We start from the raw sequence: 12,325 nt of genomic DNA on the forward strand, positions 1-12,325 counted from the left end.
GGGGTCAGGCTAGATGACCTCTCGGGTCCCTTTCCAACTCTATTATTATGGACGGGTCTGTCTTGAGCAGGGGTCGGCCTGGATGACCTCTAGGGTCCCTTCCCAACTGTATTATTATGGACGGGTGTCCTGTTTGAGCGGGGTTGGGCTAGATGACCTCCCGGAGACCCGCTCCTGGCTGGAGAAACGCCCGAGAAGACGAAGCGACGCCCGAGAAGAAAGGCGGGGGAGCGCCTCGCAACCCACCCACCCCTCCACCTCACGGGCGCGCTCATGAAAGCCCCACCCCCGACCCCGGGAACGCGAGCTTTTCGTCTCACCTGAGTGACCTTCTCGGTCACATTGTGAGTCCGGTCTTTCCGCTTGGTGGGGGCGATGATCTCTTCTCGCCGCCGGCGCCGGCGCCACCCGGCGAGGCCCCGAAGGCTTCAGCCTTGAAGTCCATGAAGTTGAGGGTGATCTGGGGGATCTTACTGATGGCCCGGTAGCGGATGAGATCCGAGTCGGAGGTGGAGTTGAGCAGGGGGCTTCGGGCGGGGTGGACGGACCCTCCTGGGATGAGAAAAGCCCCCCCCAAAACACACAACCTCGCTCGTTTTATCCCAAGGTGTGATTGAACGAGAGCGGGTTGGACTAGATGCCCTCTCAGGTTCCCCTTACAACTTTTGCCTCTTCTGAGAGATCTAGAGGTCTCCTGTCTTAGGAAGAGGGTCGGACTACATGACCTCTCAAGGTTCCCTCCCCCACTCTGGCTATTCTGAGTGGCCTCTCAGACGATGGGGGGTTGGACTAGATGCCCTCCAAGGTCCCTTCCAATTCTCACTATTCTCAATGGCCTGTCAGGCGAGGGGGTTGGACTAGATGCCCTCCCAGGATCCCTTCCAATGGTCACTATTCTGAAAGGCCTAGGCTCCCCAGTCGGATGAGGGGTCAGATGGCCTCTCGGATGACGACGGGGTTAGACTAGATGCCCTCCCAAGGTCCCCCTTCCAATAGTCGCTATTTTGAGTGCCCTAGCTGTCTCCTGTCTTATGAAACGGTCGGACTAGATGCCCTCCCAGGTTCCCCCTTCCAATTGTCGCTATTCTGAGGGGCCTAGAGGTCTCCTGTCTTAGGAAGAGGGTCGGACTACATGACCTCCCAAGGTCCCTCCCCATTGTGGCTATTCTGAGTGGCCTCTCAGACCACGACGGTGGGGAGTTGGACTAGATGCCCTCTCAGGATCCCCCTTCCAATGGTCGCTATTTTGAGTGCCCTAGCTGTCTCCTGTCTTACAAAACGGTCGGACTACATGACCTCCCAAGGTTCTGTCCCCCACTCTGGCTATTCTGAGTGGCCTCTCGGAGGACAGACGGGGGTTGGACTAGATGCCCTCACAGGATCCCCCTCCCAATTGTCGCTATTCTGAGTGGCATAGTTGTCTCCTGTCTTAGGAAGGGGGTCGGACTACATGACCCTCAAGGTCCCTCCCCATTGTGGCTATTCTGAGTGGCCTTTCAGACCACGATGGGGAGTTGGACTGAGATGCCCTCCCAGGCTTCCCTTCCAACTCTGGCTCTTCTGAACGGCCTGTCAGGCAAGGAGGGGGATGGACTAGATGCCCTCCCAGGGCCCCTTCCCATTCTCACTCTTCCGAAAGGCCTACGGGGTGCCCCGGGTCAGACAAGCGGCGGGGGGGGCGGTTGGGTTCATCTAGATGACCTCTAGGGTTACCTTCCCGCTCTCTCTTTTTTCCTCTCTCTTCCACCTGAATATTCTGCTGGAGAAAGTGGGGGGATGGACTAGATGATATCTTGAGGTCCAACCCAACCATTTTAGTCCGGGTTCTCTGGCCGGAGTGGAAGGGCTGGACTAGATGACCCCGCTCCCCCTCCCAGAGGTCTCTTCTGACTCTTGGTCCTTCGGAACAGGGCGGGTTCTCTCTCTCTCCTCTCTCGGATGTGCGGGTTGGACTAGATGACCCAACGGGAACCCTTCCGACTCTATCACTCTATGATATTGCTGCTTGAGCAGGGGGTTGGACTAGAGGACCTCCTAGGTCCCTTCCGACTCTATCCCTCTATGATACTGCTGCTTGAGCAAGGGGTGGACTGGATGGCCTCCAGTGTCCCTCCCAAGGCTGCTATTCAGTAGGGGGATCTCCTGTTGGAGCAGGGGTTGGGCTAGATGACCTCTGGGCTCCAGAGGTCATGTAGCCCAACCCCCTGCTCAAACAGGAGACCCATGCATAATAATACACTTGGGAAGGGGCCTAGAGGTCATCCATCCCACCCCCTGCTCAAAAACAGACCCATCCACCATAATAGGGTTGTGAAGGGACCCAAGAGGTCATCTAGCTTGACCCCCTGCTCAAGCAGGAGACACATACATAATAATACAGTTGGGAAGGGACCCTAGAGGTCATCCAGCCCAACCCCCAGCTCAAACAGGAGACCCCTACACAATAATACAGTTGGGAAGTGAACCCAGAGGTCATCTAGCCCAACCCCCTGCTCCAACAGGAGACCCCGTACGGAATAGAAGAGCTGGAAAGGGATCCGGGGTCATCCAGCCCAACCCCCTGCTCAAAAAGGAGACCCCTACACAATAATACAGTTGGGAAGGGACCCCAGAGGTCATCTAGCCCAACCCCCTGCTCCAACAGGAGACCCGTACGGAATAGAAGCTCTGGAAGGGACCCCAGAGGTCATCCAGCCCGACCCTCTTCTCCAACAGAAGACCCCGTACGGAAGAGCCAGAAAGGGACCCCGGCGGTCATCCAGCCCAACCCCGCAATCAAACAGGAAACCCGTCCTGAATAGAAGACCCGGAAAGGGAACCCCGGAGGTCATCTAGCCCAACCCCAGGCCGGCCGAGCGACGCCGACACTCCCCACCCTCCGCCACCCCCCGCGGTGTTTGGGGGGGAGGGGAAACCCCACCTGCGCTGGCGTGCCGGCTGTGGGCCCATCCTTTCTCCCCGTCACCCTTCATGGCTTCGATGTCGTCCACCCGGGACGCCGTGGGGACGCTGCAGCAACTCTCGCGCGGCGGCTCAGGCTACAGTTGGAGAATGACGCCTCGGCGGGAAGAGCGCGCTTTCGGCCTCCAGCGGCGAGGAGTGCGTGAGCGGCGGGACCTGCTCGCCTTCCTCCCCCGCGCTCTTCCTCCCCTTCCTCCTCCTCTTCCTCGCAGCTCCGCAGCGAGGCCTCGACCTCGTCCAGTGCCACCGACTCGCTGCTCGGCTTGGACAGATCCACCACTACGACGGTCTCATCCGGGTCGCCACGCGGGAGTTTACTGCTTGCTCCCCGGCTAGGGCGAGGAGCGCCGGGAGCTTCAGACGGAAGGACTTGCCGCGACCTGGAAAGGCAGAGAAGCGGGAGGCGGTTTTCGGGGGTATGGGGGGGGGCGATCGGGAGCCCCGTGGTTGGCGACGAGAGCCTCCCTCCGTCGGTAAGTGGGGCTCGGCGTGGCGACGATTACACACAAAAATACCATCCGTTACGATTCCGGGTATCCCAATTCACACAGCCCCATCGGGGGTTTGGCGTGATCTCTCGACGAGGGAAGGTCAAAGCCGCTCGACGAGTGGATGACTCACTTAAGGACTGCAGGGATTCGCTTAACAACGGGGGGGGGCAAGGAAAATGGTCAAAGGGAACATTTCCGACCGGTACAGCTTCCTGCGGGGAAAAACGGAGTCTCGACCCACCATTTTATGTCCTACCCGGGCTCCGTTTTGGCCGCGACGGCCTCCTGCGGCCCTCCGCCAGCCAAACAGAGCTCGCGCCGCCATTTTATGTCCTACCGGGCTCCGTTTTCGGCCGCGGCGGCCTCCTGCGGCCCTCCGCCAGCGAAAATGGTGCTCGAGCAGCTATTTTATGTCCTACCCGGGTTCCGTTTTGGCCGCAATGGCCTCCCGCATCCTCCGTCAACTAAAATGGAGCTCGAGCTGCCATTTTAGGTCCTACCAGGGCTCCGTTTATGGCCGCGACGGCCTCCGCAGCCCTCCGTGGGGCGAAAACGGAGTTTGAGCCACCATTTTATGTCCTACCAGGGCTCCGTTTTCGGCCGCGATGTGCTCCCACATCCCTCCGTCAACTAAAATGGAGCTCGAGCCGCCATTTTATGTCCTACCAGGGCTCCGTTTTCGGCCGCGACGGCCTCCTGCGGCCCTCCGCCAACGAAAACGGACCTTGAGCCGCCATTTTATGTCCTCCCCGGGCTCCGTTTTTGGCCACAACGGTCTCCCGCAACCCTCCGCCAACGAAAACGGAGCTCGAGCCACCATTTTAGGTCCGACCCGGGCTCCGTTTACGGCCTCCCGGAGCGTCCCGCTAGCGAAAAACAGGATCTTGGGATGCCCGCGGAGAAGGCCCCGTAAGGCGGCCCTTCTCCGTGGCCAACGGGGCACGTCTACACCAGTCATTAAATGAGACTTTACCTGTATTTTATTACAGTCCTTAAATTAGAGATTACCTGTATTTTATTCCCTATTGAGGTCATTAAATTAGAGATTACCTGCATTTTACTACAGTCCTTAAATTAGAGATTACCTGTATTTTACTACAGTCATTAAATTAGGGATTACCTGTATTTTATTACAGTCCTTAAATTAGACATTACCTGTATTTTATTCCAGCCTTTAAATTAGAGATTACCTGTATTGTATTATAGTCCTTAAATTAGACATTACCTCTATTTTATCCCAGTCCTTAAATTAGAGATTACCTGTATTTTATTAGTCCTTAAATTAGAGATTACCTGTATTTTATTAGTCCTTAAATTAGAGATTACCTGTATTTTATTCCCTATTGAGGTCATTAAATTAGAGATTACCTGCATTTTATTACAGTCCTTAAATTAGACATTACCTATATTTTATTACAGTCATTAAATTAGAGATTACCTGTATTTTACTCTGTGTTGCAGTTATTAATTTAGAGATTACCTGTATTATATTACAGTCCTTAAATTTGAGATTACCTGTGTTTTATTACAGTCGTTAAATTAGACATTACCTGTATTTTATTACAGTCCTTAAATTAGAGTTTACCTGTGTTTTATTACAGTCCTTAAATTAGAGATTACCTGTAATTTATTCCAGTCCTTAAATTAGAGCTTACCTGTGTTTTATTACAGTCCTTAGAGATTACCTGTATTTTATTACAGTCCTGAAATTAGACATTACCTGTATTGTATTACAGCCCTTAAATTAGACATTACCTGTGTTTTATTACAGACCTTAAATTAGAGATTACCTGTATTTTATTACAGTCCTTAAATTAGACATTACCTATATTTTATTACAGTCATTAAATTAGAGATTACCTGCATTTTATTCCAGTCCTTATTTTAGAGATTACCTGTATTGTATTACACTCCTTAAATCAGAGATTACCTGTATTTAAATTAGAGATTACCTCCATTTTATCACAGGCCTTAAATTAGAGATTACCTGTATTTTATTACAGTCCTTAAATTAGAGATTACCTGTATTTTATTACAGTCCTTAAATGAGACATTACCTCTATTTTATTACAGTCATTAAATGAGACATTACCTGTATTTTATTACAGTCATTAAATGAGACATTACCTGTATTTTATTACAGTCATTAAATGAGACATTACCTCTATTTTATTACAGTCATTAAATGAAACATTACCTGTATTTTATTACAGTCCTTAAATGAGACATTACCTCTAGTTTATTCCAATCCGTAAATTAGAGATTACCTGGATTTTATCACAGTCCTTAAATTAGAGATTACCTGTATTTTTACTACAGTCCTGAAATTAGAGTTTACCTGCATTTTGTTACCATCGTTAAATGAGACATTTCCTCGCTTAGCGGCCGCCTTACCTGTGGGCAACCAGGTAGCCGGCGACACCCAGTGGTTGGTGTTCTTGGCCGAGCTGGCCAGCAGGGCCCGATCCACCACGACCTCGAAGTTGAGGATGAACATGATGACGGTCCCTTCCTCGTTCTTCACCGGCACCACGTCCACCAGGCACAGGAAGCAGCTGCCTGCCGGCAAAGAGAAGAAGAAGGGGACCTGGGAGGTCATCTAGGCCAACCCCACAACTCAAAAGCAGGAGATCCGGACAGAATCGCCCAATGACAAAAAGAGTGGGGAGGGAGCTGGGAGATCATCTAGCCCAACCCACAAGTCCTGACAGAATCACACAATGACAGAAAAAAACAGATACACATACATACACACAAACACACACAAAAACACACATAGAGACACACAAAAACACACAAAAACACACACACACAAACACACACAAAAACACGGACACACAAAAACACATAAAACACACAAAAACACAGACACACACAGACACACAAAACACAGAAAAACACAGAAAAACACGCAGACACACAAAAAGACACAAAAAGACAAAAAATCATGAACACACAAAAACATACAAAAAACACACACAGACACACAAAAACACACACACAAAAACACACAAACACACACAAACACACAAAAACACACAAAAACACACACAGACACACAAAAACACACACAGAGACAAAAACACCCAAAAACACATACACACACACTCCAAAACACATACACACACAGACAGAAAAGCACACAAACACACACACAGACACACAAAGAAACACAAAAACACACCAAAACACACCAAAACACACAGACACACACAAAAACACACACACGGACACAAAAACACATACACACAGATACACACAAAAACACATACACACACAGACACAAAAACACACAAAACACACACAGACACACAAAGAAACAAAAACACATAAAAACACACAAAAACACATACACACATACACACAAAAACAGCAAAACACACAAAAAGACACAAAAGGCCCCCAAAAGACACAAAAAAATACACACACAAACACACAAAAACACAGAAACACACAGACACACAAAAACACAAGGACAGAGTTGGAAGGGACCTCGGAGGTCATCTAGTCCAACCCACAACTCAAGCAGGAGATCCGGACAGAATCGCACAATGACAAAGAGTTGGGATGGACCTCGGAGGTCATCTAGTCCAACCCACTCCTCCAGCTACCTCTGCTTTCTCTGCTCATCTTTTTTTTCCCCTCCCCCTCTTTTTGGGGGACATCTTGTCCATCCTACTTTCTCCTCCGCTGATTCAGAGGGGGACTCTGCCCCCGCGAACAGGGGGTGGGCTAGATGACCTCCCAGGCCCCTTCCCACCCTTCTGATCCTGGGATTCTCCTGCTTGAAGCAGCGGGTTGGGCTAGATGACCTCCCAGGCCCCTTCCCACCCTTCTGATCCTGGGATTCTCCTGCTTGAAGCAGCGGGTTGGGCTAGATGACCTCCTAGGCCCCTTCCCACCCTTCTGATCCTGGGATTCTCCTGCTAGAAGCAGCGGGTTGGGCTAGATGACCTCCAGGGTCCCTTCCGGCATATGATTCTGTCGGGGTCTCTCCTGCTCGAGAAGGGGGTTGGGCTGGATTACCTCCGAGGTCCCTTCCGGCTATTGATGGCTCTGTTCTATCTGATAAAAAGTTGTGTCCGCTTCTGTGTGTATATATGTTTGTTCAAAATACACATTTTTTTTTCCCTTTGGAAGAAGGCGTGAGAATGTCAAGGACGATTGTGTGAGAAACACACACAGACACACAAAAAGACACAAAAATACACAAAAACACATACACACACAGAAACACACAAAAACACAGAGACACACAAAAACACATAAGAACTCACACACACACAAACACACAAAAATATATACACACAGACTCACAAAAAGACACAAAAAGACACAAAACACACACACAAACATACAAAAACACACACACAGAAACATAAAAACACAAAAACACATACACACATATACACACAAACACACACAAAAGCACACACACACAAACACACAAAAACACACACAGACACACAAAAACACATAAAAACTCACAGACACACAAAAAAACACAAAAACACATAAAAACACACATAAACACATATACAAACAGACACACAAAAACACATACACTCACACACAAACACACAAATAAAAACACAAAAACACAGAAAAACATACACACGCATACACACAAAAACACACAAAAACACACACACAGACACACAAAAAACAGAATACATACACACACAAAAAAACACATACACACACACACAAAAACACAAAAAAACCCACAGAGACACATACACACACTTGCACACAAACACACACAAAAACAAATACACAAAAACACACAAAAACAAACACACAGACACACAAAAACACAGATAAACACACACCCACAAACACAAAAACACACAAAAACACACAAAAAGAGAGAAAAACAGAGAAAAACACACACAAGAAACACACAAAAACACACAAACACACAAAAACACACACACACACACAGACACACACACACAGACGCACAAAGATACAACACAAATACTGACAGGGAAGCCCCCAAATTAAACAAAATAAAAAAGTTATCCCCCCCATGACACAACTCCAAACAACGACCAACAACCACAACACTGTCCAAAAATGACTACCTTGGTTTTTTCCTACCCCTTTAACAGGTAGTCCTCGCCTTACGACGCTCCGCTTAGTGACTGCTTCCAACAGACACACACACATCCCCAAAAAAGAGCTGTCGTAAGTCAAGGACTGATGGGTGGAGGGAGTTAGAAAGGGACCTCAGAGGTCATCTAGCCCAGCCCCCTTTTCGAGCAGGGGACCCTGACAGAACCATAGCCGGAGGGGACCCCGGAGGTCATCTAGCCCAACCCCTTTTCGAGCAGGAGACCCTGACAGGAACCATAGCCGGAAGGGACATTGGAGGTCATCTAGCCCAACCCCTTTTTGAGCAGGAGACCCTGACAGAACCATAGACGAGAAAGAGACCTCGGAGGTCATCTAGTTCAACCCGTTCAAACTCCAGACACTTATAGAATAAGAGTCCCAAGGGACCTCGGAGGTCATCCAGCCCAACCCCCTTTTTGAGCAGGAGAGACCCTGACAGAACCATAGCCAGAAGGAACCCCGGAGGTCATCCAGCCCAACCCCTGCTCAAACGGAGACCCTTCCTGAACCACTGGGTGGGAAGGGACCCTGTGGGTCATCTAGTCCAACCCCCCGCCTCAAGCAGGAGAACCTTACAGGACCCCAGACTCCGAAGGGACCTCAGAGGGCATCTAGTCCAATCCCCCCCAGCTCAATCCGGAGACCATCACACAAGTGGAGACTTTGAAGGGGACCTCAGAGGTCATCTAGTCCAACCCCCTGCTCAAACAGGAGACTTTTAAGAGAATTGACAGCACCCCAGACGTGAAAGGGACCCTGGAGGTCATTTAGTCCAACCCCCAAGCTCAATCCGGAGACCATTACACAATTTAAGAGTCGGAAGGGACCCTGGAGGACATCTAGTCCAACCTGCTACTCAATCCGGAGACCATTACACAAGCTGAGAGTCGGAAGGGGACCTCGGAGGTCATCTAGTCCAACCCTCAACCCCCAACCCCGGCTCAAGCGGAGACCCATACCGAACAACTGGGCTGGACCAGGGACCTCGGAGGTCACCTAGTCCAACCCCCTTGCTCCAGCAGGAGAGACTCTTAGAGAATTGACAGCACCCCAGACTCGAAAGGGACCCTGGAGGTCATTTAGTCCAACCCCCAGCTCAATCCGGAGACCATTACACAATTTAAGAGTCGGAAGGGCCCCTTGGAGGACATCTAGTCCAACCCACTACTCAATCCGGAGACCATTACACAATTTAAGAGTCAGAAGGACCGACTCAGAGGTCATCTAGTCCAACCCCGCCTCCCCTGCTCAAGCGGAGACCCATACTGAACAACTAGGTTGGAAGGGACCCTGGAGGTCATCTAGTCCAACCCCTCCCCTTTGCTCAAGCAGGAGACTCCAGACTCGGAAGGGAACCCCCAGAGGTCATCTAGCCCGACCCCCTGCCCGCTCCAATCCCGAAAGGGTGCCCCCGCCCGCCTCCCTCCCCCGCGAGCACGCGCTCACCGTCCTTCCGATAGAAGCAAATCTCCACTTTCCGCTCCTCAGAGCCCAGCAGGGCCTGGGCGATCTGGGCCGCTGGCGCTGGTCTGGGTGCGAGGGCCGTAGAGGAAGTCGCAGGTGCAAGGCTTCTGCATGACCTCGCCCCGGCTGTAGCGCAGAGGTGCATAAACGCATCGTTGCAGTAGATGATGGCGCACTTCTCCACCTGGGCGTTGGCGATGATGAACTTCCGGCCTGCGGGGCGGGGCAGAGAGAAAGAGAGAGGGAGCCGGGGGGGTCAGGTTGGACTAGATGACCCTCCGAGGTCCCTTCATCCCGCTCTCCGATTCTGTCGCGTCGGCTGCTTGAGCAGGGGGTTGGACTAGATGTCTCGGGAGTCCTTCCGACTCTTCAATGGGGTCAGGGTCTCCTGATGGATTGGGGTGGGGTTGGACTAGATGATCTCCGGGAGTCCCTTCCGACTCTTCATTGTGTAAGGTTCTCCTGTTTGAGCAGGGGGTTGGACTAGATGACCACCAGGGTACCTTCCCGCCTTGGAGAATGTCCGAAGGGGCCTCTAGAGGTCTTCTGGCCGAGGCGCCCCCTCTCTCTGCCTTGGAGAAAGACCGGAAGGGCCCCTAGAGGTCTTCTGGCCGAGCCCCCTCCTCTCTCTCTGCCTTGGAGCATGACCGAAGAGGCCTCTAGAGGTCTTCTAGCCGAGCCCCCTCTCTCTCTGCCTTGGAGCATGACCGAAGAGCCCTCTGAGGTCATCTAACTGAGCCCCCCTCTGCCTTAGAATGACAGATGGGGCCTCTAGAGGAATCTTCTAGCTTTGCCCCCTCTCTCTGCCTTGAAGAATGACGGAAGGTGCCCTAAAAGGCCATCTAGTCTAGCAGCCCCCTCCATCCTCTGCCTTGGAGGAGAATGACAGAAGGGGCCTTCAGAGGTCTTCTAGCTGAACCCCCTCTCTGCCTTGGAGAATGACAGAATGGGCCTTCAGAGGTCTTCTAGCCGAGCCCCCCTCTGCCTCGGAGAATGATGGAAGGGGCCCTCAAAGGCCATCTAGTCTAGGCCCCCCACCCTCCATCCTCTGCCTTGGAGGAGAAGGACAGAAGGGGCCCTAAAGGCCATCTAGTCTAGCACACACACCCTCCATCCTCTGCCTTGGAGGAGAAGGACAGAAGGGGCCCTCAAAGGCCATCTAGTCTAGCACACACCCCTCTATCCTCTGCCTTGGAGAATGACAGAAGGGGCCTCTAGAGGTCTTCTAGCGGAGCCCCCTTTCTCTGCCTTGGAGAATGACAGATGGGGCCTTCAGAGGTCTTCTAGCCTCCCCACCCCAGCCCCTCCCCTCGCGAAAAGCGACCCCCACCCCGCACCACCACCCCCCCCCTTGGCCTTCCTCCTCCTCCTCCTCCTCCCCCTCCTCCTCCCTCCTCCCCACCCCCAATCCACTTACTCTGCCCTTCAAACTTGCGGATGATGGTGTCCAGGAAGGTGTTCTGTGGGGCGACGTGGCCCCGACGGACCGGCATGCCGCCAGCCCATGGGGAGGCTCGCCCGGCCCCCGGCCCCACGCCCGGCCCAGCGCTCCTCACCCCCCCCCAAGCCCCCCACCCTCACCCCCGTGGCCTCCTCTTGGGGAGGGAGGAAGAGGAGGAGGAGGGACGAAGAGGAGGAGGGAGGAGGAGGAGGAGGAAGAGGAGTGAGGACCCCCTCTCCTCACCCACCCACCCCCAAGGGAGGAAGGCAGGACCCCTTCTGGGGGAGGGAGGGAGGGGGTAAGAGGAGGAGGGGAGGAAGAGCAGGAGGAGGAGGAAGAGCAGGAGGAGGAGGAAGAGGAGGGCGAGGGACCCCCTCACTCAGCCAACCCCTCTCAGGGATGGAGGGAGGAGGGAGGAAGAGGAGGAGGAGGAGGAAGAGGAGGGCGAGGGACCCCCTCCTCAGCCAACCCCTCTCAGGGATGGAGGGAGGGAGGAAGAGGAGGAGGAGGAGGAGGAAGAGGAGGGCGAGGACCCCCTCACTCAGCCAACCCCTCTCAGGGATGGAGGGAGGAAGAGGAGGAGGAGGAGGAGGAAGAGGTGGGCGAGGGACCCTCCCTCCTCACCCACCCACCCCCAGGGAGGAAGGCAGGACCCCCTCCACCTTCCTCCTCTCCTCCTCCTCCCCTCCTCTTCCCCGGCCTTCCTCTGCCTCGTCTGGCTCCGGATCCGGGCTGGGGTGGTCTGGATGGTCTCCCAAGCCCCCTCCCAAGGCCGGGGGTGGGGGGAGTGGGAGGTCTTCTCCGCCTGGCTGGGCCCGGCGCTGCGCTGCCGAACCTTATTTAGGCAAAA

General features: G+C 52.7%; 1 protein-coding gene and 1 pseudogene across 2 annotated transcripts in view; both read right to left on the reverse strand.

Annotated features, from left to right (window-relative positions):
• The window catches only part of LOC113453620 (nitric oxide synthase 3-like), an 11,461-nt gene extending 10,739 nt beyond the window's left edge, over positions 1-722 (reverse strand). The window contains exons 1-2 of the mRNA XM_087919268.1: positions 718-722; positions 321-426 (exon numbers count right to left, since the gene is read on the reverse strand). Coding sequence (XP_087775394.1) covers positions 321-426; positions 718-722 — 111 coding nt within the window. The remainder of the gene's footprint in view (positions 1-320; positions 427-717) is intronic.
• A 1,964-nt stretch (positions 723-2,686) lies between these two features.
• Positions 2,687-11,587, reverse strand: LOC113454434 (voltage-gated inwardly rectifying potassium channel KCNH2-like; annotated as a pseudogene). The gene is made up of 5 exons (XR_015740651.1): positions 11,452-11,587; positions 10,017-10,247; positions 5,847-6,011; positions 2,921-3,341; positions 2,687-2,793 (listed from the first exon to the last, which is right to left on the reverse strand). The product of XR_015740651.1 is annotated as a voltage-gated inwardly rectifying potassium channel KCNH2-like (transcript).
• Positions 11,588-12,325: the final 738 nt, after the last annotated feature.

Source organism: Pseudonaja textilis, unplaced genomic scaffold, assembly GCF_049901715.1.
Source record: "Pseudonaja textilis isolate UNSWEBS1 unplaced genomic scaffold, rPseTex1.2 PTEXSCF99, whole genome shotgun sequence".
NCBI classification, from domain to species: domain Eukaryota; kingdom Metazoa; phylum Chordata; class Lepidosauria; order Squamata; family Elapidae; genus Pseudonaja; species Pseudonaja textilis.